The following is a 26,729-nucleotide window of genomic DNA, read 5'->3' on the forward strand; positions in this document are numbered from 1 at the left end:
CGGGAACCGTACATTTACAGGGATAAAAAGTATCCTATGTCCTTTCTCGGGACTAAAGGTATCTCCATGCCAAATTCCAGCAAAATCGGTTCAGCGGTTTGGGCGTGAAAAGGTAACAGACCGACAGAATTTTTTTCGTATTTATAATATTTAGTATGGATAATAATCCATACTAAATATGTTATCCGTAATAACGGATGGATAATATTATTTTTTTAAACGGCCTTTGTCCCAAAACACATTAACACCGCTGTCTTTCCTGTGTCGTCAGGATTGACAGCGGGATCCAACCACGAAAACCCTTTGATATGATTAGGGATATGCTCGAGCAATCTTGGAACCCGCAACGAAATTAATCAGAAGAAGATATGCGGAGTGGGAAGTAGATGGTGGATATTATGTAGAGAATAGCAGTTTTTCATCTTTTTTTTATGAAATAAGGGGGCAAACGAACAAACGGGTCACCTGATGGAAAGCAACTTCCGTCGCCCATGGACACTCGCAGCATCAGAAGAGCTGCATGTGCGTTGCCGGCCTTTTAAGAGGGAATAGGGTAATAGGGGAGGGTAGGGAAGGGAAGGAAATAGGGGAGGGTAGGAAAGGGAATAGGGTAGGGGATTGGGCCTCCGGTAAACTCACTCACTCGGCGAAACACAGCGCAAGCGCTGTTTCATGCCGGTTTTCTGTGAGAACGTGGTATTTATCCGGTCGAGCCGGCCCATTCGTGCCGAAGCATGGCTCTCCCACGTATATAATACTAGCTAAAAGCAGAGCTTCGTGAGGGCTCGCATCGTCAATCCTTGGCGACTGATGACACATCTACATTCAAATAAAAATGACTATGTTAAAGCACATAATAGGCTTAATAGTTTTTCCGTGAAGTGTACCACAATGTTTAGGTTGTGGGATATACTAAGGTTTGCTTGCCAACAACATTTAAACATAGTAATACCGTTACTATTGTTGAGAAAACCAACAAAATATTTCCAGGATATAGCGTCATACAATATTAGTGCTTATACGGAGGATGTACCTAAATATTTTAGCAGCAAAGTGCACTCAAGCGCTTTTCGTTCTAAATGCACTTAAACTCTCAAGTTTTACAGTATTCTGTTTAAAAAAATATATTGTTTACTTACTTGGTCATTTTACAATATCTTAAACGTAATATTGATTGTTGTATAATAGCAAATAATAAAACAAGGTGATAATGCTTTGGGGTGTGTCAGTTATATTATAGAGTTCACTGTGGAAGGAGTTACTTTTTAGGGTTCCGTACCTAAAGGGTTAAAACGGGACCCTATTACTAATATTTCGGTGTCTGTCCGTCTGTTTGTCCGTCTGTCTGTCTCCAGGCTGGATCTCAAGAACCACAATAGCTAGACTGCTGAAATTTTCACAAATGGTGTAAAGTGCATATATTAGGGTGGAGCGAAAAATGTTTTTTTTTTATATTCGTTTCGGCATACCTATAAAAAGTTGCTGCTACTGTTCACAAATATACGTACAAAATTTTATTTAGATCATAATAAATTTAGAGGTCCAACGTCATGAACTTTAGAGAAATTCGAAAAACTTTGTCAAAAACCACCAACTTCTAATATTGCCAAATTAACCCTGAATTATATTATGTGTATTCCGTTACGTTCGTAACTTATTTATTGCTCAGATGGATGGGGAGATTGAGGCAGGATAGGTGATTTATTCATTGCACTTTTCAATCGTTGTCTGAACTCTGAACGCCATAAAGTGCGCGCTATTATTGTAATTCTGCTTGTGAGAAACAGTGATTTTAAGCACTACCCACAAGAAAATAAACTCCTGTAAGTAATATTTTTAAATTCCTGTTCACTTATTGTTGATAAAATACTATCTTCGATATAATTTATATCTAGTATTTATTTTTATTACAGTCATAATATGTCGTCAAAACACGAAAAGAGACATGTTATCCCGTTTTTGGTTTATCGGAGAAGTTATGGTATATATAGGTGGGGTCGTCACATCCATAGGCGTAGGGATGTGACGACCCCACCGCCCGCCTGATGGTAGTTCTGTCTCACAATAATTAGTGTGGGATAGATCTAACATCAAGCGCAGTTAGTCAACCGAAGGATGGCGGTAAAACCATCAACGATAGGGTCAGTGAAGAAATCCATGGTCATCAATGGGCTGCAGCATTGATGGTTTGATTCATTGGCCCCTGTCAGATTGCCAATCCGCGTGCTCCGCGTGGCAATTATGAGCAAATGCCTTTTATGAAACGCACCAGAAAAAGATGGCCCCTAGTTCCCGGTAGCGGTACTATTCCTGGCCACGGTAGCGGCCATGGTAACGGCACTGCGAGGGGTGCTAATAATCTCCGCGCTACGGATCGCTACCACCAACTGGACCTGGCGACGTACAACGGACGAACGCTTAGACTCGAAGACCACCTAGTCGAACTGGAGGTAGAATTGGAAAAAATCCGTTGGCACGTATTAGGGTTGTGCGAGGTCCGAAGACAAGGGGAAGACACCATGACTCTGCCATCGGGTCACCTTTTCTACTTCCGAGAGGGAGATCATACATCCCGGGGCGGCGTGGGATTCCTCGTCAACAAATCTCTCGTTGACAACGTTGTCGAGATCTCGAGTGTGTCGGAGAGGGTAGCGTACCTTGTTTTGAGACTCACCGATAGGTATTCTCTCAATATAGTACAAGTGTACGCACCAACCTCGACACATTCCGATGACCAAATGGAGACCATGTACGAAGACGTCTCCAAGGTCTTAAATACAACCCCTAAGACCCACTTCAATGTTGTCATGGGAGATTTTAACTCCAAAGTAGGAGTACGAGCTAGCGGCGAGTCTTGCTTGGGACAGCACGGTGTTGGGATTCGAAACCGCAGGGGGCAAATGCTGGTCAACTTTTTCGAAAAAGAGGGGCTCTTCTTGATGAATTCCTTCTTCAAAAAGATGCCCCAAAGAAAGTGGACATGGCGAAGCCCTGACTCTGTGGTAAGGAACGAGATAGATTTCATCATTACGGATCGGAAGTATATATTTAGGGATGTCTCTGTGATCAATAGGTTCAATACCGGTAGCGTTCACCGACTACTGCGAGGATCCTTGAGTGTATGCTTCAAACTCGAAAGAGCCCATATGCTGAGGTCTACTCTCCGACCCAACTCCCAATAATCCGTCGCTGACACCCAGAAATTTCAGTTACAACAAGGGAAAGGATATCTAAGGATACTTTTTATCCCGGAAAATGTACGGTTCTCGCGCGATAAGCAAGTTTTGACGCAACGGAGTTGCGGGCGTCATCCAGTTGTTAATATAGTACTACTCAATGAAAGTCTCTAAGGACGAGCCCTTACTTCTGTCAACTGTCAAATTATTTCGACGTCGCCCGTCCCTCGCACTCCGAAGTTTGTTTTGGCGTCTTGACGCTTATTTGTTCGCGACTCGCTGTCAGGACTAACTGTCAACTGTAACTGCTGTGTTTGACGATATCACTTTATATACGTGTGCTTGATTCGGTAATTGAGTAAACATTAAAATCTGAAACGTGATTAAACATTTTTGTACTTATGTTTTTGTAAGTACAAGGGATTTTACAATGCAGTTAGCATTTTATTGTATTATACGAAATTGCATTGCAGTAAATTGTAGCTCGTAAGCTGCGTAGCGCTACGAAGCTCTACGAACCTCTACGGCGTAGCACTGCTACTGAATCGTAGATCGTTTTCATAAAGCTCTGAGGCCCTAGAAAAAGTATCTTTCGCTAAAAACAATGTCGAAATTCGTTATCAAAATGTATGCGGTTTGACATAAGTCATCGCTAAATGACATTCCGCTTGCGAAGACTAATGTCAAATCGTATCGTCATAATAACGTGGTGTGAAGCGTCCATAGATATTATTATGTCCATAGATATTAAATCCCATACATTTATTTTGATAGCGAATTTCGTCATCGTTTTTAACGAAAGGGTCTTTGGCTACGGCCTCTGGTTACCTCCAAGTGCGGTACCGTCGTGTGGCGGCCGTGATGCAGCGGTGAATGACGTCACAAGAACGTTGTCTATATGGGCGGTATGGCGCGGTTTCTAGAGAACGGTGTCAACTACCGTTCTCTAGAAAACCGCGCCATATTGCTTACATGGAACAACGTTCTAGTGATGTCATTCACCGCTGTATTGCGGCCGCTGCATGGCGGCGCCGCTTTTGGAGGAAACCAGAGCTTTAGTGATTGATAATTTTTTTTAATTATTACTTGAAAAACTGTATTATAATAATTGTAAAGACTATTATAATAGTGAATTTGGACATTTTTAATTTGTAGTCATCACAAACATTAATTATTTGAGTCACTAGTTAGATAAAATATATAAAAAAATATTTAAATTTCCTAAATAACGTTTGAAAAATATCCTAAAAATGAAATAAATTTAGGGATTTATTAAAAGAATATTATATAAAAAAACATTTATTGATCGCATTTACAACAAAAACATACATTACTTTATCGACATCAACTTAAATTATATTAAACTATTACAAACAATAATAATAATTTACAATAACTAATAACATAATATTATTAAAATTTTCTTGTAAATAATCCATGAATCTATATTAATATTTTGTAAATAATATTTCTACCATACTGATTAGGAACTCATAATATGCTACAAAATATTATAATATATTATTTAAACATGATTATTTTTGAGTCAGGCTATTATAAAAACTTTCTTGTTTTCAGGCTTCAACAAAGTTATGGAGATCCATACAGTAGCAAGATATTTAAATAATAAACTATCACACATAAAGATATTGTATACCCAGATATTAAGTAACATAATATTCATTATACATATTATAGTGTTGTCAGTATTGATCAATACCAAAAATATAATCATACTGTTAGTACAGTACTCCCAAATTAATAACGCGCATGCAAATCTTCGCTAACTGTCGTAATCACGAAAACACCCGAATCTATGAAACGTAAGAGCCCCAAACAATGCACTTGCATTTTGCACCTTGATCAAAGGAATTAGAAGTAAATATCTTAAAGCCGGTGGCTGTCCGCTGTCGCCGGTCCGTCAAAGTGCTATAAACATAAAGTTACCAATATATACCTAGCGAAATATAGCAACAATCTCGAGCTGTCAAACGAAACCGAAATTGGTTTCATCTGTGTGTAAAAATATGTGCACGTACGTATACACTTACACAAGCATGATTGAACATGATTTCTATGAGATTAAATTGTCAACGTGCAGCACGTGCCGACTGGACGTCAAAAAAATAGTGCCTCTGTCATGTATCACACGTCTCTTTTTACCACGCAGTGTTACTGATGGTGACATCTCTCTTGCTCAGGCCTTTGTTTCTCTATTCCGCTAGGTATATTAACTTTATGGCTATAACTCGTTACCATGGTAACGTATAAGCAACGTCAGACGCCTCTACATCGCTGCAAAGCGTTATTTTTTTTTAAGTTAACGCTTGCAGTGACTCTTCCAACGCTCGAGAATTAATACGACCGTTGCCGAAAAATGACGAAAATTTTATATGCGCATTACCACTTTGGGAGCCCTGTACTAAAATATATTCGTAAATTATTAATATTTCTAATAAGAAAAATGGGATATATACTACTGCAAAGTTTTTACGCTAGAGGGTGCACCAGCACAGACAGTAAACAAAAAGTTTTGTTCGACGTTTCCGTCACTATTCTGATATGACGTATGCAACATGTCGGATTTTGGTCGGATTCACTGACCCCGAATATACAAGTACGTTGGACTTATGTTAACCTTTAAAATGACAGCTATTTTTTGTGCCTAAGAGAACTAAATCTGACGTAAAAATGACGTTTGAAAGTCGCCATATTGGCGCTGATAGCAGTAGTGGGAGTACTTGGAACTAATACTAGTTTCTACAACCAATAGCGATTAAGCGGCCATTTGCAAGTTACGTCAGATTAAGTTCCCTTCCCCCGCATTGGGGGCGCCGGTTCCGCTTTAAGGCTGCGTTTCCACTGAAGCGGAGCGGAGCTTAGCGGTGCCGAATTGACCAATCACCATGCTCGAAGTCTTCGCTGTCATTCCGCTGGAATAGCACGATTGGTCAATTCGGACACCGCTAAGCTCCGCTCCGCTTCAGTGGAAACGCAGCCTAAATAGGCACAAAAAACAGTTGGGTATCATAAGTCCAGCGTACTTGTATAATGGAGGTCAGTGGTCGGATTATTTTTATTTTATTCTACAGTCCACCGCTCTACCAACTGAGCCATCGAAGGTATAGGGTCGGATTATTTACTGTATGCTAGTAGCGCTCTCTGCTCCAACCTTTGAGTATTATTCCCAATTGCAGTCAAAGAAATTTTTGAGGATTTTCGCTCATACGAAAATGGCTTGTAGTGGTTTCGGTAAAGAGGTAAATGCTATTGCTCAAAAAACGATTTACGGATAAGTTTTGACTGAATTTTTTGGTCCCATTGCTTATGATTTCACAATATGGGATGGGGAACCTAATTTGTTACCAAATCGTTGTATGCTTCAGTATTTTTAAAGTTATAGTAATGTACATTTTAAAATAAAATGTGAGTTTTCAACAAACTCATTTTTTTATTGTGGGTTAAAACGATAATCTAATGCCACTACTTCTCATTTTCAATTCCATAAAATAAAATATTTATGGAGTCTTTTTATAGTATTTGCAAAAAGAGGATGGCAGAAAGATATGTATAAGCGGCCGTTTTTGACAGAAGTTTAAAGACAATATTAAGCAAAAATGCTTCTTTTAAAATATCTTAAAAAAAGATTTGTATAAAATACAAACAGAAATACTGTTTGTGGTATTTTGGCTTAAAAACCTTTTTAGTTTAGTATAACGCAAAGTAAGTTCGTATATAGGCGGTTTCATTTTGTTCAGCTTAAAATATTTTTCGACGGATTTCATTTTCATAATAAAATTCTTGATCGTTTAAAATTGTACAGCGTCAATTAATTATCATGATATTTTACAAAAAATTATGTACTTAACATAAAATATTATACTGCTTACAATCTACTCAACTATTTTGTTGACTAAATGCAATTGAACTAAATGCATGCTAAATGCTTTTTATAATAGTTGCTTAAGTCATCAAAATTTGTCCAGTATTTTCAATTTCAATTCAAAAAACTAAATAGACACTTTTCCTTCTTATAATACTAGTGTAGATATATTTTATATATTTGTGTTACATCTAAAGATATATTTTACATAAGAAGAGCTATGATAATAATATTATCGTCTTGAAGACATTTACTGGTTATATGCTACTACATAATATGCTATGTCTACGTCAAATCTATGTTCCCAAATCCATAATTATCTTATTTTTTAAATAATTATATTTATAAAAAGTATATACTTTAATTTTTTTTTGGTTATATTTTTCCCGAATCGCTACTTTGAAAATTGCGAGTACGCTAAAAAAAAGTAGGGCAGTTTTCGATAAAGCCATAATTAGTAAAAAAGATCACGTGATGATCTTTCCCGACTACGTAAGAATGAGACGAAACGATTGTTGTGTATTTTTTGTTTCATTTGCACCTAGAGGTAATTTTATATCTTAAAATACAATGATATTGAAACAAATTACGGGACAAAAAATACACAACTCATAAAACGCTCGTTAATGCTCACTCTGTGTAAACCTATTTTTCTTAAAGCCCACTTACAACTTTAAGATTTCTTGGCAAAAATCGTTAAGATAGTGTAGTGTTCGATATAATATTTAGGCTGGATTAGTATGCGAACGCGCGTTATATTAATACATTTTCATGTTTGTTCACAAGTATATATTATAACGATAATATATTTAAATAGTGGCGCGGTCGCGCAGTCAATTACATACAAAATATGCTTGTGATATTGCGGTGTGACCGCCAAACCGTGCGTTTCGGCGTATATAAATCGAGCCTTAGGTCTCTTTGGTGGGATGAGGAGTGGGCGGGGTGGGCGCGCGGGGACGTTATTGGTCAGTTCAGTCTGTCAGAGCTCAGACTGGTCGTTATTGGTAGATTGCGTTTAAACTCTGACACGTTATTGGTAAGTACAAATGCCCACTGAAGTTTTCGCCAAGCGGTCTTAAAATTATGCGGTGCCTACACTTTGTCATTTACACATTAATTATACACCGTTTCAAATTATTTTGATGTAAATGTTTATCAAACTTTCAAACTCAAACACTTTTCCATTAACTTTTTCTGATATTTGAATTGGTAGTATAATTATAGAGCTCTCTCCGCTTTGCTTACATTAACATCAATATAAATTCAAACAGAACTAATACATATTAGCGATTTTACTCTACGTTTACGAATTTTGATGCTATAATTTAAATAAGTTAAGGCCAAAAATATGTTAATCTCTATATTTAGACCTCTATCATCTAAAAATTCAATTCTACGCGCATTGCTATGATATAGAATTTTAAGCACCCTATATAATATGTTCCATACTTTCCCTGATACGTTTTGATATTAGTGGTAAGATAAAAATATTACAAAAGTGTTGATATGAAAATTGGTCTGAATTCAGGACGATTAGGATTCTAGATTTCAAGACTTTCTGTTAATTTTACGCTAGACTTACCTTATACAGGGTTTGAGGAGAATCGTAAATGAGCCAGCCGAATAATCAAGCATTTAAAACCATTGTCATTTTGCCAAGCAGACCATGCCATTAAGTTTTTCTTAATTTATACAATCCTGTAGAGATGTTAAGGGCCGAAATAAAACGAACACCGCCAGACCAACTGTTTCGTACACCAGTTAATTTTCATCTTAGTGTGATTTTGTAAAATGTTATCATATCATCCACTCTTTAGTGATAATGTCATCGTCCTTCAAATGACAATGTCTTACGCTTTCACAACAAAGTCATCACCGCCACAATAGACATAACTAACGCCAAAACATATTTTTTGTAGCTCTGCTCAATAAAATATTTGGCCGTTGTCTGTCATTTTCATTTTCAATTAAGTTTGTTCAAATTAATTATATTAGACAGTCACTTAACACTAATTTTCTTGGAGCTTTCAATTTAGCCTCTACAATTCTGTTATCCATAAAATAATTATGTAAATAGTGATTCTTATAATAACTTTTTAAATATGTAATACATACAAAACAGTGAGGGTGACCACACCGTTATATCTAACACTAATACAAAAATATTGTATTCCAATACACTTTTATTTAAAGCCCTATCCATGCCATGTCGATGTCAACACTGTCTGGAGAATTCAACCAACAAAACAATTTCATGTATCAATACATCTAACGGAAAGTAAAAGTTTCAAAAACGTTTTTGAAGTGAACTTGAAGTGAAGCGTTTGATTGGAAAAATCTAGTCTTCTCTTAGGTTTCATTAACACTAAGCAAAGTAATTTTTAAAGTGACCAAGTGAGTAAGGCCATAGAATAACATCTTGAAGGCTAACAATAAGAAAGAATTATTAAATACCGATTCAGAATAAATCTTAAGATTATGTAGTCTTGAACGAAAAAAGGGAGGCGATAAAATCAGAAGATCAATCGTCAATTTTATAATAAAATTGGTTCATGAAAATTCAATATGGCGTCTGTTAAAACACGATTTGTCACTCTCACGCCCCCGGAGAATGTTATAATAAATCAGTAACACGACCGACACTCACAAAATTCAGTTGCTCATATAACCAAAGGTTCGCTAATATTTTTACTGTTTCTGAAGTAAGTCCTCCAACAATTAATTTTTTATTGAAAAGAGCTCCATAGGAACTTAAAAAAGGCTTGATCTTGCTGTAAAGAAGACAATTATAAGTTGGTTGAATAGTCAAAACAGACACATCACTTATATTTGGACGATACGTTAAATTATACAGACAAAAATACTGATTATTAAGTATTAAAGACTTTATAAAGACTAAGAGATTCAGTGAAGAAATATTAATTTATATTTATGCCTGTTCACGCACTTTTTGAGGCGAACCTCAACTGTCAAATTATACGGCAGGTCGTCTGATATTACATTATACATTCAAATTACGACGGGCCAATATTACGCTTTATATATTTACATCATAAATATTCGTTGTAGTACTTCAATTTTAATATTTATAAGAAAATAGCCTAATATACAAATTTAGAGCACATAATATCAGAAAGCGCGAAGATAAGTTCGGGGAATTTATATTTATAGCTTGAGGAGATGCTAATTTAGATCATAGGAGGCCTTTGATCCGGGCTAGAGATATTTCAGGCAATTTGCTATGTTGTCTCTTTATTAATCTTGCGAGAGATGTATGCTGATGGAATCGTTTAGATACCTCTTTAATAACTAACTTGTTTATAACAGATGCTGCATGTTTTATACACACGCGCGTTTTATACAAGCGCTGTGGTTTCGCCGAGTGAGTGAGTTTACCGGAGGCCCAATCCCCTACCCTATTCCCTTCCCTTCCCATTCCTACCCTCCCCTATTCCCTCTTAAAAGGCCGGCAACGAACCTGCAGCTCTTCTGATGCTGCAAGTGTCCATGGGTGACGGAAGTAGCTTTCCATCAGGTGACCCGTTTGCTCGTTTGCCTCCTTATTTCATTAAAAAAAATGTTTTTAATTAATACGTTTTAAAAAAATCTTTTTTTCCTATATTATCTCCTTCAGCTATGAATATAAAGGTTATCAGAAGTAGTATATCTTATCTGCAGCTTCAAAATGTACGTGCTTCTCGCGCGACGGCAGCACGACCAACAACCATCAGGCTGTGTTCACACCATTCTTACTTCTATCATATTTCCCATCATTCTTCCTATTATCTTTAACACTTTTATTATCATCCTTACCATTACTATCTTTATCATCTTTACTTTTTTTACCACTATTAGCTACAGCGTCGTCCTTAACACTTTTATCATCATCACTTTTGGGTTCGTTGATCTCAGGTATCTTCTGGTTTGCTTGTGTGAGGACTTCCTGTACGTGTATGGTCAGTTCGGGTCGGACGACCTGGGTGAAGGGGAGCAGTGCGCCGGCGACGTCCATCGTATTGTTTATGTTCCTGTGCCATAGCTCCAGCACGACGCTGCGCCGTTGCTACTTGTACCTCGGTGGGCCGAGCCAGCCGCAGCCGAATACCTAGAGTAACAATACAATATTATATCTAATGTGTTTTATATTCTACTAAACTACATACAGATATCAATCTACTGCTTATGTGTAAATATGATCAAAGACCAATAATGATCTAGACTCCAAAACAATAATTGGTGTAGATTTTTATTTTATTCAATTAAAGTTTAGAATAAAAGTTAAAAATGTAATAAATATTTTAGATTATTTGTTACCAAAAACGTGGATCACGTAGGACTATAAAAGTCTTACGTAAAACAAAATGATTGCGAGTATTGACTATGTAACATGAATCTTAGTGGAGTTATATTTTTATTTACTCGTTTATGCTAGTTTTTGGTATATTTTAAGTCTCAAAAAAGGCATAATAATGTCCTTTTTATCATAATATTATTATGATAACTGTTATCAAAATATATTCCTTTCTGCTATATTCGTAAATAGTAATAAAATATTTAAATAAAAAAAACATATTTAACAAACAACATTAAAATATAAATCTCGTTGAAAATCAAGTCGAAAGAGTCTCCAGGTTTATTAAGATTGGTTTAATACTCCGAGATTGCGGGTACTGGATAAATATCAGGCTACGTGCTTCGGAGTTCACTATCTCGGTGTATTTAGCTATCAACCCAGATTAAACATTATCGCGATCCCAGCGAATCTATTTCTAATGACAGTCGTTTAAGTTTGGATCTTTTATTACTTACATTTATTTTAGTCTTCGAATTGTAATGACTATTTCTTTAATTAAGATAATTGTGAAAATGGACAATGATTATCGTTATTTTTTGCTAATTTCCTCTTCTTATATTATTATTATTACTAGCTGAATAGCAGGTAATCGTCATCACCAACGTTGTTGTTTATGTCATTACTATAATAATAGCTAAAATCACTTCCGTTATTGTTTGATTTTGTTTATTCCAATATTTTTACATAACTTTCATCACTGCAATTACTATCGCTCACACCCATTCTGACACACCACCATGGCAGCAGAATTATCAGCAGCAGTATCACGCCCCCCACACCACTCCCAGCTGCGTCAGCGCGAACACGTACAAAGTGCGGTGGCATCACTAGTGCATCGTCACACCCACCTGACACACCACCAGCGACAGCAGCAGCATTATCAGCAACAGTATCTCGCCCCACACCACTCCTAGCTGCATCAGCGCGAACATGTACGGCGTGCGGTGGCACCACTAGTGCATCTTCATCATCATCACACCCACCTGACATACCACCAGCGACAGCAGCAGCATTATCAGCAGCAGTATCACGCCCCACACCACTCCCAGCTGCGTCAGCGCGAACACGTACAACGTGCGGTGGCACCACTGGTTCGGCTCGAAGAGTGTCGGAGCGTAGTCCGGCCACATGATGCCCAATGTCCAGTAGTTGCCAAACGCGAACCTGGTGAAAAATACTTTAGATGTTATGTTCTATTTAGATGAATTAGTAAGCATGGACAAAAACAATATATATTTTGAAGGTCATCGCTGTTCCATAAAGTTTATTGAGGTATGTATTTTAGGAAAATGCTAGAAGAACAAACAGCTGTAGTTGAGTATTTAAGCAAAGAAAGCTAGATTTAGATTCTAAGATTCTAAATCTAAGATGAATACTAATTGGTGACCTAATGACATTATACTTTTAAAACTCCATGAAACGTTAGCTAGAAAGTCAACTAAAGCTCACGAAATCAGCAAGGAACGAAACGGGTTATAAATGTAGATGAGATGTAGTCTGTATAATACTCCGCCTTTTGACAATTAGGTCGCAGTAAATTAGATAGCTCGGTATAACCGGGTCGTAATTGGACCAAAGGCTCTGCCTTCTCGCATGGAAGTTGTAAGTTTATTCAAATCTTTTAGTCGTAGAGAGAAGTGGTTTTGCGAGATGATTCACCATGTTGTTATAAAGGTTAATACAGGATTTTATATAAGGTTAAATAAAATTCTGTTACGAATAGGGATTTTTTTTGTGTAAATTAACAGTATTATTTCTCAGAACCCAGTATTTCCATACCAAATTTCATCAAAGTCAGCTGAGCACTGTAAGAAGTGTAAATCTACAGATCAGTGAATGTGTTTTTCAGTAATTTGGTGCTGAGTTATTCGATAACTTTGATTGCGCGGGGTTTCTAATTAAAGCAAATCTTCCTCAGCAGTAATGCTCGGTGTAGGTACTAGACCTATTATCGAAGCAGAGCAGTCCAGGAGAATGTCTTAACTCCCGACACTATTATTATGTTTTCCCCTGGTTATCTTAAAATTCAAAAGTGTTATTGCAATTGCGTTAATATTCAGAGAAGATCGCAGCGTAATCCCGAGTGTGCGTGTAGGGAATATTGATTCAGTACCGATTATTTCGTCTCAAGCAGGATCAGAGCGAAGTATAATATTTTAAGTGCCATCACATTTTGCCCTAATAATATTAAGCCTTCACCCCACTTAAATAGGTAAGTGCGTAATTGAATGAAATGGGAAATAAAGTTATGATAAATTTTGGGGCTATTTTATGTTGAATTGAGTTTTTGTTATTTTTTTGCTTTACTAGCTGATGGTTGCAAATGAGTTAGCTCAACTGCAGTTTGTTTATTGCATACGCGAAAAAACGTACTAAATGTAAATATCGAGGAAAAAAATTGTTACATTTCCCGGGACCTTCATTTACAGGGAATTAAACGGAGTTTCATCAAAATTAATTGAAGCTTAAAGAAATAATATAAATACATGCATTATTTATAAATAGTTTTTAATGTACATTGTATCTTCTTTTCGATGGCCATGTTATCATATAATTGAACTCATATTGATTCTAATGCTTAATGAATCCTTAATGAATTTAGGCTTTGCCAAAATTTGATTCATAAATGAAACCAATTAATTAATAGATCCTTTCATCACAGCGTTATGGGATCAGTGAACTTTTAGTATACAATATACTATACACATAATATAGTATACTTTATACAAGATGTATGTATGTATGTTGTCGTGTTTTCGTGTCTAGTAGGATACGAAATACGAATAAGGGTCGATTCAGACCTCAACGCGACGAGGCAAGGCGTGGCGTGGCATAAAAAAGTATGGATTTCAATTGCGTGAGATGTCTCGCGATTCTGTCAATTCCATATAAATTTAAAAATGCATCTATGCGTCGCGTTTCGGTCTGAATCAACCCTAACAACTTAAGACAATGGAGGAAATAAATTTAGAATTGACGGCTCTCAAAGTTCTCAAGGATGACTTCACTGCTACCACTGACTTCATTTGCGCAGAGCAATCTTCAACCCGAGCGGACATAGACAAAACCGAAAAATATATTAAAGGTTTGGAAACTGAAAACGCGAAAATGAGTAGCGATATTGTTAGATTGAATTCTCGCCTTGCAAGCTTCGAAAAGATCTCCCGCAGTTGCAATATCGAGATACAAGCAGTGCCAGAACGCAAAAATAAAAATGTAATACAGCTTCTTAAGAAATTATGCGATGTTATTAAGTTTCCGGTTGAAGACGGACATATTAACGCCTGTCGTCAAGTTGCTAAGCAAAATTCTGCTTTCAAGAGGCCACAAAATATCATTGTGACTTTCAACAATACCCGTGTGAGAGATTCGGTTTTGTCGGCTTGTCACAGATACAAAAAAGCTAACTCAGGACGTGGCATAACATCTTCTGATCTTAATATTTCGGGCGAAGGTGAAGGTTCTAGGATTTTTGTTACCGAGCACTTGTCCCCGGAGCAGAAAGCTCTTCATGCAGCGACAAGGTCAACCGCAAAAGAACGGTCCTACAACTATGTGTGGATCAAATATGGCCAGATCTATGTTCGCAAGGCAAAATAGGAATCCCTTTTCTTACAAAGGTCTTTTTGATTGATTATTCTGTGTTATAAAAGTTGACCAATCGTGTTATGCTATGGGTAATTCAAAGACAAAGACAATAATATGATGAATCCTGACATTCCTGACAATGACCTTTAATTTGTTAGCTTTAGTCATTGCTGACAAAAATCGATATCGCTACAGTCAAATTATTAAGGCGTCGCCTTAACCTAAATCACATATTTTAATGTAATAAACTAGACAGACGAAAAGTGGAATTATCCCATCTGACTCTGGCCGGCAACAACTGGGAATTAAATATCCCATTTGTCACTTTAATCTATTTATTGCCGACAAATGAGAAATCCCGCGGAAATTATTTGTGTTTATTTTCAGCTCAACGCTCATTTAAGCCCTCCGCTTTATTAAAACTTTGAGGTTATTTATTACTAATCAAAGTCAAAGTCAAAAATGTTTATTCAGAATAAGTTTTTTTAAATGTTTTCCGAACGTTGTTGCTACTGGGGCCTACCACCGGTTCTGGAACTAACCCGGCGAGAAGAACCGGCGTAAGAAACTCGCACGGGGCCATCTTTTACCAAAAAGATGGAAAATTACAATGTCATTATGACTAAATAAGAAATAAAAAACTAAATACAACCAGTGTACAATATTACAATAAAATAATATACAGAAACAGCTCTGAAGGGGGCGACCTTATTCCCACGGTGTACTATCATTCATGAAATCAGTAACCTTATATTATGCTTTGGTACACAAACGTTCTTTAACAACTTTTTTAAATTTGTTAATTGACAGATTTTGAACGTTTTCTGGGATTTTATTATAAAGGCGTATACATTGACCTTTAAAAGAATTTTTGACTTTAGTAAGTAACCGGAATTTCAAGCTTATGTTTATTACGAGTATTTCTCCCATGGGTATAATCGTTTATTGTTTGCCCTCACAAATAAATATAAATTAATGTTTTGTTTATTCGAATTGAATTGGTTTCGAAGCTACTCAAGTCAATTTCTATGAAATGTATTATGACTATCCCTTTACCAATGAAAATGTTTGCTTAGTTAAGCAATTATATTAAGTTAGTTATGCAATATGTTTGTAAAATTCACTTGACAGACAGGGACAAAATATAAATGAGACCATACTGAAGGTAAAGTAGCTAATGATTTTCCGTATAACTTCCGTAGATTTTCTTGCACTCTCTGATTTATAAAAGAAACTAAGTAGGTATTTTATGTGAAAGGTTGTAATTTATGCTAAACATAAATCTTCGATATCATTTGTATATTTTTCTCAGTACAAAATACCGTCCGTCGCTTTGAAATCAAAGCCTACGTGTTCAAATAAGAAAACTTTTAACAAAACACAAAGGAATCAAACGATCGAAGTAAAATTATAGCGCCATGTCATTAAAGTACCTTTCTTTGCTGAACTTATTTCGAGTTAAAGAGAACAATTTAATATTTATTTCGCTCTGAAATTGTCTGGACTTTAGTTCAGGAATTTAAAAATGGCGAAGCGAAATTACGTTCGGTGCTGGGAGATTAAGTTTGTGGCTGCCGTGGAGAAATGTAAGGAATTGTAAGATGAACCTGCATCCATTGAGGTATAAAAAAATTCTTGAATCCACATAAAATTATTGTCAGCTCAGCTGATTGATTGATACATAAACAACGCAGAGCTAAAAGCTCAGAAGTAGGCACTTCGAAATTTTGCACGTTTCTCCTGCAGATAAGAAATCGTTTTTTAAGTATTTTCCTAACGGCCAGAGCAAAGCTGCATTAATTTATGCTGGCGAAGCTGCGTGAAAAAGCTGGTTCAAAATAAAAGCGCGATACCAATTAACACAACGCTAAACCTCATGGTTTAACATTTCCTTTAGCTATGTCCACATTATGCAATTTCATCTTCAATTTTCGTCATCATCTTTTTTATTCAAATTTCGTTTGGCATACCGCATAATCCATATTATTATCCATATCCATATTAATATTATAAATGCGAAAGTGTGTCTGTCTGTCTGTCTGTCTGTCTGTCTGTTACCTCTTCACGCCTAAACGGCTGAACCGATTGGGCTGAAATTTGGTACAGAGATACTTTGAGTCCCGGGAAAGGACATAGGATACTTTTTATCCCGGAAAAATGTACGGTCCCCACGCGATAAACTAATTTTGGCGCAACGGAGTTGCGGGCGTCATCTAGTATTCAATAATTGAATGCGTTAAAATCCACCCGCGTTGGAAAGAAAAGTGTCATAGTGTCGCGGGCATGCCTCACGTGCGACCTTGACTGCGCTATAACGCGGCATGCGTTATAGCGCAGTCAAGTCAAGCTTGATGAACAAAAAAAGGCACAGTGTGGACAAAGCTTTTAAATAATTCATTATTTTATGTCAGTTATTAAAATACTCCGAACTAACAATGCATTTACCTCAACGTTCATTTCGGTGTTTCGTGTGATACAATTGTGGTTAAAATGAATTAGTGAAAATTGTCTGAAATTATGTGGCTCTGAATGCTGAAACACAGTGTAAGTATCAAACAGTAGAACTTAACCAACTTAACTTAACCAATCTAATCAAATTTTTATGCTACACTAATTATTAATGCCAACTGCATCAAATTCAAACCAACGTCAATCGTGTTAAAATACGCAATTGTTTGGCTGTTTTAATTGGCTTGGTAAAACTTAAAAAAATATTTTTTTTCCATTTTTGTATCAAAATCTTAATGTGGTTCACAGACTACATCTACCTACCAAGTTTCAATAGTTATAATAGCTTTTATAGTTTTGGAGAAAAGTGGCTGTGACATACGGACGGACATACAAACAGACAGACATGACGAATCTATAATCCGTTTTTTTTGAAATTTTGGAAACACTTATTTTTTACCGTGATTTCTTTATTTTATTAACAAAATTCGCTAATCTTTGACCTTGTCATCATCCCTATTTTAGGAATTTGAAATTAGATACGAGTAGCACATTTTGATTGCTAGTGCTCAGGAAATGTTTATTAAACAAATTGATTCCTAGTATTTCGAAAACATATTTTATATGAAACAAATTTTAATGTCTTTATGATGTTTTCAGGGATATTCAATCATTACTGCTCCAATATTATAATATATGGTCCCCTAATTACAAAATACATATAGAGGACATTGAACGTGTCCAGAGAAAATTTCTTAAAATCATTTGCTATCGTCATTTTCCCGGTCGATTAAATTTAAATTACCATGATAGACTTATGCATTTCAAAATAGAGACCCTTGAAAATAGACGCATATTTTTTGACTTATTGTTCTTCTATAAAATTGTGCATAATATTGTTGATTCGTCGGAATTACTATCTGAAATTAGCTTAAATACCAAGCTTAGTGCACGTAGAGTACATCGTACAAATTTATTTGCTTTACAGGTCTACAAGAATAATATTTCTTACTTTAACCCTTTAACACGCATAGCTAGAAAATATAATGAATTAGCTAAAGACAGCTTAAAATTGGACATTTTTGAACACAACCGTAATAAATATATTAAAATCGTCAAAGACATCCTCCATAGCATATTTACCTCTGCAACTTATAAGTGAAATAAGTTACGTCCAAATGTACTGCGTTAAGTTAAAAACCAAAATTTGTGCTAGTTTTATGTTAATATTTTAATGTGTGCACATATTTGTTACGTTGCGATCTAGATCTTACATTTAAATGTATATTAAATTTGTTTAGTTGGGATTGTAATGTGTTTTGTGCATTTAAATAAATAAATAAAAAAAATTCTAATATTAAATGTGTCTATCTGTTTATGTATATAAAACTCAAAGGTGACTGACTGACATGGTGATCTATCAACGCGTATACATAGTCACTGCGGGTTGATTCAGATAGACTGCAACGCGACGCGTAGATGCATTTCTAAATTTATATGGATTTGACAAATTCGCAAGACGTCCCACGCAATTGAAATCTGTCAAACCCATACAAATCTATGCCGCACCGTGCCTCGCCTCGCCTCGTCGCGTTGCGCTCTGAATTGACCCTTATGCGACTGCCGGCTGCCGCTGAGGCGCCGATCTTCGTAGTTAGATTAGCAACTTTCAAAATTGTAATAATTTATATGGATTTGACAGATTCCCAAGACGTGTCACGCAATTGAAATCTGTCAAATCCATACAATCTGTGCCGCACCGTGCCTCGCCTCGCCTCGTCGCGTTGCGCTCTGAATTGACCCTTATGCGACTGCCGGCTGCCGCTGAGGCGCCGATCTTCGTAGTTAGATTAGCAACTTTCAAAATTGTAATAATTTATATGGATTTGACAGATTCCCAAGACGTGTCACGCAATTGAAATCTGTCAAATCCATACAATCTGTGCCGCACCGTGCCTCGCCTCGCCTCGTCGCGTTGCGCTCTGAATTGACCCTTATGCGACTGCCGGCTGCCGCTGAGGCGCCGATCTTCGTAGTTAGATTAGCAACTTTCAAAATTGTAATAATTTATATGGATTTGACAGATTCGCAAGACGTCTCACGCAATTGAAATCTGTCAAATCCATACAAATTTATGCCGCGCCACGCCTCGCCTCTCTTTGGGGTCTGAATTGACCCTTAAACGTAAAGGTAGCAACGTATTCACTATTTAACATTTTTTAAGGGTTTGGAGGTATTACGAGCATAAGTCACGGGTAATGACATCACAAACTTTTGTCACGGAAAAATAATAAGTAATATTATATAAAAATAATAAGTAATATAATAAGTAATAATTCTTGTGCGATTTAATATTACGTCTTATTATTTATTTATTTATTTTGAAAACTTTATGCACATATATACAAAGGTGGACTTAATGCCTTATGGCATTATCTACCAGTCAACCTTTGGGCGATACAAGGACAAAGTTGTATAGGTGCCAGTCGATTTGAAAGAGGATAAAAGACAGAAAAAAAATATATATATATATATATATATATATATATATATATATATATTATACTATACTTACTTATAATATACATATTATCACACATAAAATTATATATAAATAAAACCAATAACCATACAATATAATATATTATATAATAGGTATATAATAATAATAATATATAGTTGATCAATGATGATGCTAAAAAAAATATAAATATTAATTTATGCCATAATATGAAAACTAAGAGTCTGCCAACTGTTTCAAGTAAAACTCACGTACCCTGCGCTTAAAAGTGTCTCTGGTTTTTGACATCCTGATATCCGGATGAAGAGCGTTCCAGAGGAGAATAGCCTGGATATTAAAAGAAGAGTGGACGGAACTTGACTTGTGGGAAGGGCAACTTAAAAGCTGATTTGAAGTGGATCGGAGGTTTTTATCGTGCCTGCTGCAACGGTATTGAAAGTGAGGGGCGAGATATTCGGGAGTATGGGGATGATGCAGCAGTGAATATAGCACACACAGTGCCTGTACAGAGCGGCGCTGACGTACTGGTAACTAGTGTAGCTTGGAGCGATACGAAGAAACATGGTCGTATTTTCTAAGGTTGAATATGAATCGGAGGCAATTATTAAACTTACGCTTGTACTAAAAGCAATTACAGAACCATTGTAGATAACAGGTGGAAGAGCGCCTGTGTCCACTATTATAATTTGTTAACAATACAAATCTCTCCTTTCCTTCCCTTAGTGCCTTATCACACTGGCGATTAGCGAGCGATTTGAAAGCGACGCGACTGCGCAGCGCACACGCCGCGATTGCGCGGCGTGCACGTCGCGACAGCGCAGCGTCGTCGTCGCGGCGTGGGTGGACGCCATTTTGTACACTCGTCTACACAGATTATTATTATATTTAGTAGACTCGTCTAGGGAGTGACGTCAGAATCCATTTTGCTGCAGAGTGTCCAAAACGCCGAAGGCAAGCTGCGTGCATGCCGCGCAATCGCGGCGTTATCGCGGCGTGTGCGTCGTTTTCAAATCGCTCGCTAATCGCCAGTTGATAAGGCCCTTAGTGACTTTTACAGTTCTGTACCCTTTCGAATAAGTAGCTTTTTGTTAAAGCTCATAGCCCGATCAAATAAAATAACGCTTTGAATTGTACGTGCTCCGCTTACAAAGGTGTCGATAGTATTCTAGTTAGGGAGCCCATGCAGGGATTTTGCGACTTTCTTGAGCGCCTCAGGTAAAGCTAGTCTTGACCTTCCATCTAGTTGTCATAGTACAAGGTCTGATAAATTTTTTGGGACTGAAAAAAAAATATTTTTAGTATTAATTTAATATCCCTAATTAACTTCCTCTTAGAGTAGTGACGATTCAAAGAAAACGTCAATATATCCGAGTCCAACATAAAAATATATAGGTTATATTTTTAGACTCAGCTAGATTGATTTACTCTAAAATGAAATGCTGAATTCCTTAAATACTTTTTTATTTTTATTTTCCTTAAAAACATTTCATATATAATTATCTACTTCTAAGTAAGTTTTTAACGCTGATGATTTAGCATTGGGTTGGGACCTAGTAAGTACCACACTAGGTCTGAACTTACTAGCTAGTGAGAAGAGACGAAGAGCATTGTAGAGACATAAAGTCTTTATAACGCTTGAGAATATAAATTACACCTGGGCTCCCCTACTGTAACAACTGGCGTAAGACGAGTCCTCGACAACTTCACCGTAATTGTCACCACGTGTAACGCTTTGTGATAAACTCTCTGTAACTTGAGTATCTCATAAGCCCTTTCCTTTGTATTATTGTTTTACGATTGTGTAAGAACTTTGTGAGTTTGAAATCAATTAGTTCAATTTTTTCCGACCTTAAGTTCAGAACAGACAGCATTTTTATAGCATTCCTTAGAAATCTAAAGGTTTGGTTTTAGCTTTCACGGATAACAAATAATTGCATTTTATTAAGCGCTGATGTACTGGCCATTTAGCCGAAACTTTTTCGTTTTCGCTTGGTTATGGAATTGACATAAGACCAGACGAACGTCAACGTCATATTAACGAACGCTTATGTCAATTCCATACATTTTCATCGGCAATTCTATATCGAAGCGAAACAAAAAGATTTTGGCACACTCCCCTGATCTTATTGATATTGATATGATGCTAGTGCATAATTATTATTTAGAATTTTACGCATACCGAAATTTTATTAAATTTTCATTTAGTACAGCATATTATTATTTATTCACTCATTATAATCATTGCTATGGTTAGATGTGTAAAAACTGTATCACTATCTAGACAAAACTTAGTTTTGTTACACAGTGTAACAAAACTAAGTGATAATTCTTTAGGGTGTGTATGTCCGTTGTCTAGAGTTCACTGTGAAAGTAGCAGCGCTGAAAGAGTAACTTTTTTTAGTTTTGTATGATAAGCGAATTGCTGACGCTGGGGCGCTATTCTATACAAATCGCAAAAAAAATGCTTTTTCAGCGCTGCTACTTTCACAGTGAACTCTACATAAGGAACACATAATCACCCTAAAGTATCATAGTTTTGTTACACCTCGTATAATCATTATCACTTCTATCACCACTACCACCACCATCACTCACCATCCGATCAGGAACACGGTGAGGGTATACGCCAGCACGGTCTCTGGCGCGCTGGCGTTGCTGCTGGTGCTGCGACTGGCGAGCTGCGCCCACAGCAGCCAGCAGATGCCGGCGCCGCCCGCCGCGCCGCCCACCACCATGTAGACGGGCAGGCGCGGCTCGGCCGGGCAGTCGCGGATGTATTGCACGCCTGGGACAAAATTATTAAATTAACTATGGTAAAACACACAATTAATATTAACGCACTCACTGCCGCACTCACAAACACCCAATGACTATTTAACTTTAATAATGAGTTTTTCGGAAAAACGAGACACAATAGCTTATCTATTGTTATCGCAGCCGGATGTGGCCGCTTGGGGCTTCATGAAACAACCATTAATATAATATCTTGGGTGCAGCCGTTATTAGAAATCCTGGTATTTTACAATAAATATCTAAGGTGCTTAAACAATAGGATGAGTGCAGAATTGGGTTTCCTTTACATTGTTTGTATCCGCTCATGTCAGATAACCAATCAGAGAAGTGGGCATTGCTTGTTGTTGTTGCGACACCACACTATTCAATGCGAAATAGAAAGACGAAGCTAAAATAAATGGTTTGGTTTCTATAGGAGAGAGAGAGAGAGAGCGAGACAAAGAAACAGGCGCACGCCGCACGGCTTACAATAATAGCAAAAAGTGTCGTCACAACTTTTGATCTTAATTTTTTCCATCTAGCCCCCTTTTGCAATGAGAAACTTCATTCCAACACAGTCAGTCCAGAACAGTCTTGTTAAAAAATTCTTCACATCTTAATTTGTACCCTATGTCTTTTGTATTGTAACGTACTGTTTTTGCCTTACACTATAATTACTTTGTTAACCACTGACTCCAATTTTGTATGTAAGTTTTTTTTCTGTTTATCTGTGAAAACTTGTAATTGGCCTTCATGTTTGTGTAATTTGTATTTGCTCTTGTATTTAGCCGTAAGTTTTCCGAATTTAATAAAATAAAATAAAATAAAAAAACAAGGATCGGCTGAGGGTTGTTTTGTTTTACGTGTTGACCATATTTTCTCCGTAACCTGCAGTTCCTATCAGTACGTGTAACCGGATGTGGTAGTACCTCCTGAACTAGCAACGTGTTTATACACTCGCTGATGCGTGTGGACGCGTGGGGTGGCGACATCAACGTGAAATTAGGGCTGCCAATCCGATTTTTCCAGGACATGTCCTAGTTTTTATAGTCTCCTGAGAGGTCATTAATAGATTTTGAGCAATAATACTATTAAAAATTACTTAATTAATTTAAAAAAATAATAACACACCAAAAAAAAATTAAGTACATTATTCTAATAAGTACCATCGAGGAAATTGAATCCTAGGCAGTTGACAGACCAACGACATTTGGTTGGATCATGTAAATAATTCTATGTTAATAATAATAATTGTGATCCGTCGGCGGCTGGGTTTGTCTCCCATCTGCCTAGGAATCAACTTCTCTGATAGTACATTGTTACATCATATCAATATTTTAATAATTGAATACTTGAATTCACTACGTCTGTATTGAGTATTCATTACAAATAGATTACTATTGAAACTCAATGCCTCCTGATTTTATCAAACTAGCTGTCCCGGCAAATTTTGTTTTGCCATAAAATGATTTTCTGTTTTCCTGCTTTTTTCTTGAAGTTTTTTTCTGATTTTTTTTTTCTATAGACCTCACGGAGCCCGAGACCTTTCCAACGAATGCAAAATCTTGGAAATCGGTTCGTGCGTTCTGGAGTTATAGCATCAGGAAGGAAAACCCGACTTATTTTTATAATATACTAGCTGTCCCAGCAAACGTTGTTTTGCCATTTTTTTTTAATGAAAAATAGCTGTTGGCCGATTCTCAGACCTACTCAACATGCTCACAAAATTTCATGCGAATCGGTCAAGCCGTTTCGGAGGAGTATGGCAACGAAAACTGTGACACGAGAATTTTATATATTAGATTAGACTAGATGACGCCCCCAAATTCATTGCGCCAAAATTCGTTTGGCGCGCGGGATCCGTACATTTTTCCGGGAGAAAAAGTAAGAAGAATTCTCGGAAAAGTACATAGGAGTACTTTCCCGAGACTCAAAGTATCTTCATACCAAATTTTAGCAAAATCGGATCAGTGGCTTAGGCGTCAAAAGGTAACAAAAAAAATGGAATTTCACATTTATAAAATTAGTAGGAACTTCACAACGTTCCATATATTTTTTAAAGTTGGCAACCCTACATGTGATTAACCCCATCCCATCCTACCCGACAACACCTGATCCCACCAACAGCTGATACGGGCAGGTAATTGAATGTCAGTGATACTCGAATCACAGTTATGAGCTAAACCTGTGACCTAGTGATCTAGTAATTGAAACGCTGAAATAGCCTTTTTGCTGGCTTTAAACCCTATTAGCTTGTTTTGAAACTTTGCCGTGGAAATTGTAAATTGGGAGTTTTCTTTTCATAAGGCCCTTAAGAGGATACACCAGGGGAGAGAGAAATTGAAAATAGGTATTTGAAAATGTATTGCTGTCTCACCAATCTCAAGTCTCCCACCGCGGAGCGCGATAGAGACAACACGACAAAAGTTCTAATAAAAGAACAGAAAATCTTCGATTCGTTGTCCGCTGATTCCTTCTCCAAAACTTAACCGATTTAAGTAATTTTTTCATTAAGAATTAAAGCAAGGCTTGAGCTGTGTTCCTATGTTTTATTTATTTTTTGTATATTCTAGCCAGTTTTGTTTTCTGAGTGTTTGAACACAGAGGAAAATCTTGCCATTTTTTGGGTTTTTGGACGTTCCTATCTTTTTTAATAATTAAATTATGAAAAAAAAGAAAACATAGGGACATGCTAATAGTAGCCATAGATATTCAGGAAAAAAATCATAACTCTACCGGCATTATCCAGGGAGGAAACAGGGGACAGCGTTTGTATGGAAAAACGGCGGTGTGGAATCCTCTTAAATCGGGTTTACATTATGCTAATCCAGAGTGCACTAAATTGCATTCCAGTAGCAATCCAGCGCTAGATTGGATCACTGGATCAAAGTACAGCACCATGACACTTGTGACACACAATTATATTGTCCAATCCCAAACATTTTTGACATTAACTTCACTAAAACTGGATAATTCATTTTGGCTAAGCATCCAGACTCGTTTTGTGCATTTCCTGATGTGAGTATGATTAGGTCGTACATTAAGCTATAGAAAGTTAGAGTGAGATATCATATCCCGAGATTTATATATGTGGAGTCCAATTTCACAATGTTGGCATTACAATTTTTTTGTATTATTAATTTGTTATATTATGTTTTATGTTTCTAGCAATACTTATTTGGACTACAACACTTTGACAACAACCTTAGAAAAAAGAAAAAGACATGAAGTTAATGCAACATTTAATAGCTATTTGTTTTAACTTAAAAGGCGAAAGTACTTTTAGCTATTAATAGCTACTAATTTGCATTTACTTATGGCTTAGCTTTACGTATAGCATAATATTACGCTAAAACATTTTTCCGTCCTCAAGCGTACGTAGAAAATTACTTAACTTGGCGTGACTTAACCCTCCGCCTGTCTAATGTAATTTCAATTTGACAGAGAGCGTTCGTTAATAGTCAAAAGCTCAAAAAAGAGCTGCCTCTAAGACATGTTTCTTTAGAGAATGTCTTTTTTAGTATTTACATAAAATAAAAGTGTTTTGTGGTCCGTTCCCTTATTATTGGATAATGCACAACAGAAGACTTATAATCCATATTAATATTTATAATATTATGAAAAATTCGAAAGTGTTTCTGTTTGTTACCTCTTCATGCCCAAATTGCTGAACGGATTTTGCTGAAATTTGGTTTGGGGATACTTTGAGTCCCGGGACCTTTTCCGGGACTCAAAGTATCCCCAAACCAAAGAAAGAATCATAATAGCCAAAAGAAGCATAGAATACTTTTTCAGCGTTTTTCATAATAATTATTATGTCATAATACACTAATTTCTTCATTTTTTTTTTAATTTTTAGGGTTCCGTATCCAAAGGGTAAAAACGGGACCCTATTACTGAGACTTCGATTTCTGTCCGTCTGTCAGTCACCAGGCTCTATCTCAAAAACCGCTATAGTTACACATCTGAAAATTTTCAGATTGT

The 26,729-nt window shown here is 36.6% G+C and overlaps 2 protein-coding genes across 2 annotated transcripts in view; one reads left to right on the top strand and one right to left on the bottom strand.

Moving 5' to 3' along the window:
* The first annotated feature begins 891 nt into the window (after positions 1–891).
* On the top strand, positions 892–3,182 carry LOC121733907 (craniofacial development protein 2-like). Its single transcript, XM_042124308.1, has 2 exons — positions 892–917; positions 2,273–3,182. The coding sequence occupies exons 1-2, from the start codon at positions 892–894 to the stop codon at positions 3,180–3,182; spliced, it is 936 nt and encodes a 311-aa protein (XP_041980242.1).
* A 7,896-nt stretch (positions 3,183–11,078) lies between these two features.
* LOC121733979 (serine/arginine repetitive matrix protein 1-like) overlaps positions 11,079–26,729 on the bottom strand; it is a 127,049-nt gene continuing 111,398 nt past the window's right edge. The window contains exons 6-8 of the mRNA XM_042124393.1: positions 22,569–22,758; positions 12,400–12,580; positions 11,079–11,167 (exon numbers count right to left, since the gene is read on the bottom strand). Coding sequence (XP_041980327.1) covers positions 11,126–11,167; positions 12,400–12,580; positions 22,569–22,758 — 413 coding nt within the window. The 3' untranslated portion in view covers positions 11,079–11,125. The remainder of the gene's footprint in view (positions 11,168–12,399; positions 12,581–22,568; positions 22,759–26,729) is intronic.

This window comes from Aricia agestis, chromosome 14, assembly GCF_905147365.1.
Source record: "Aricia agestis chromosome 14, ilAriAges1.1, whole genome shotgun sequence".
In the NCBI taxonomy this organism is placed as follows: Eukaryota; Metazoa; Arthropoda; class Insecta; order Lepidoptera; family Lycaenidae; genus Aricia; species Aricia agestis.

Excerpts from the sequence above, each read along its gene's own strand:
- LOC121733907 (XM_042124308.1), top strand. The coding sequence starts at position 892 with ATGTTTAGGTTGTGGGATATACTAAG. Across the intron at positions 918-2,272 it reads AGGTTGTGGGATATACTAAG|AAAAAGATGGCCCCTAGTTC; the intron begins GTTTGCTTGCCA and ends GAAACGCACCAG.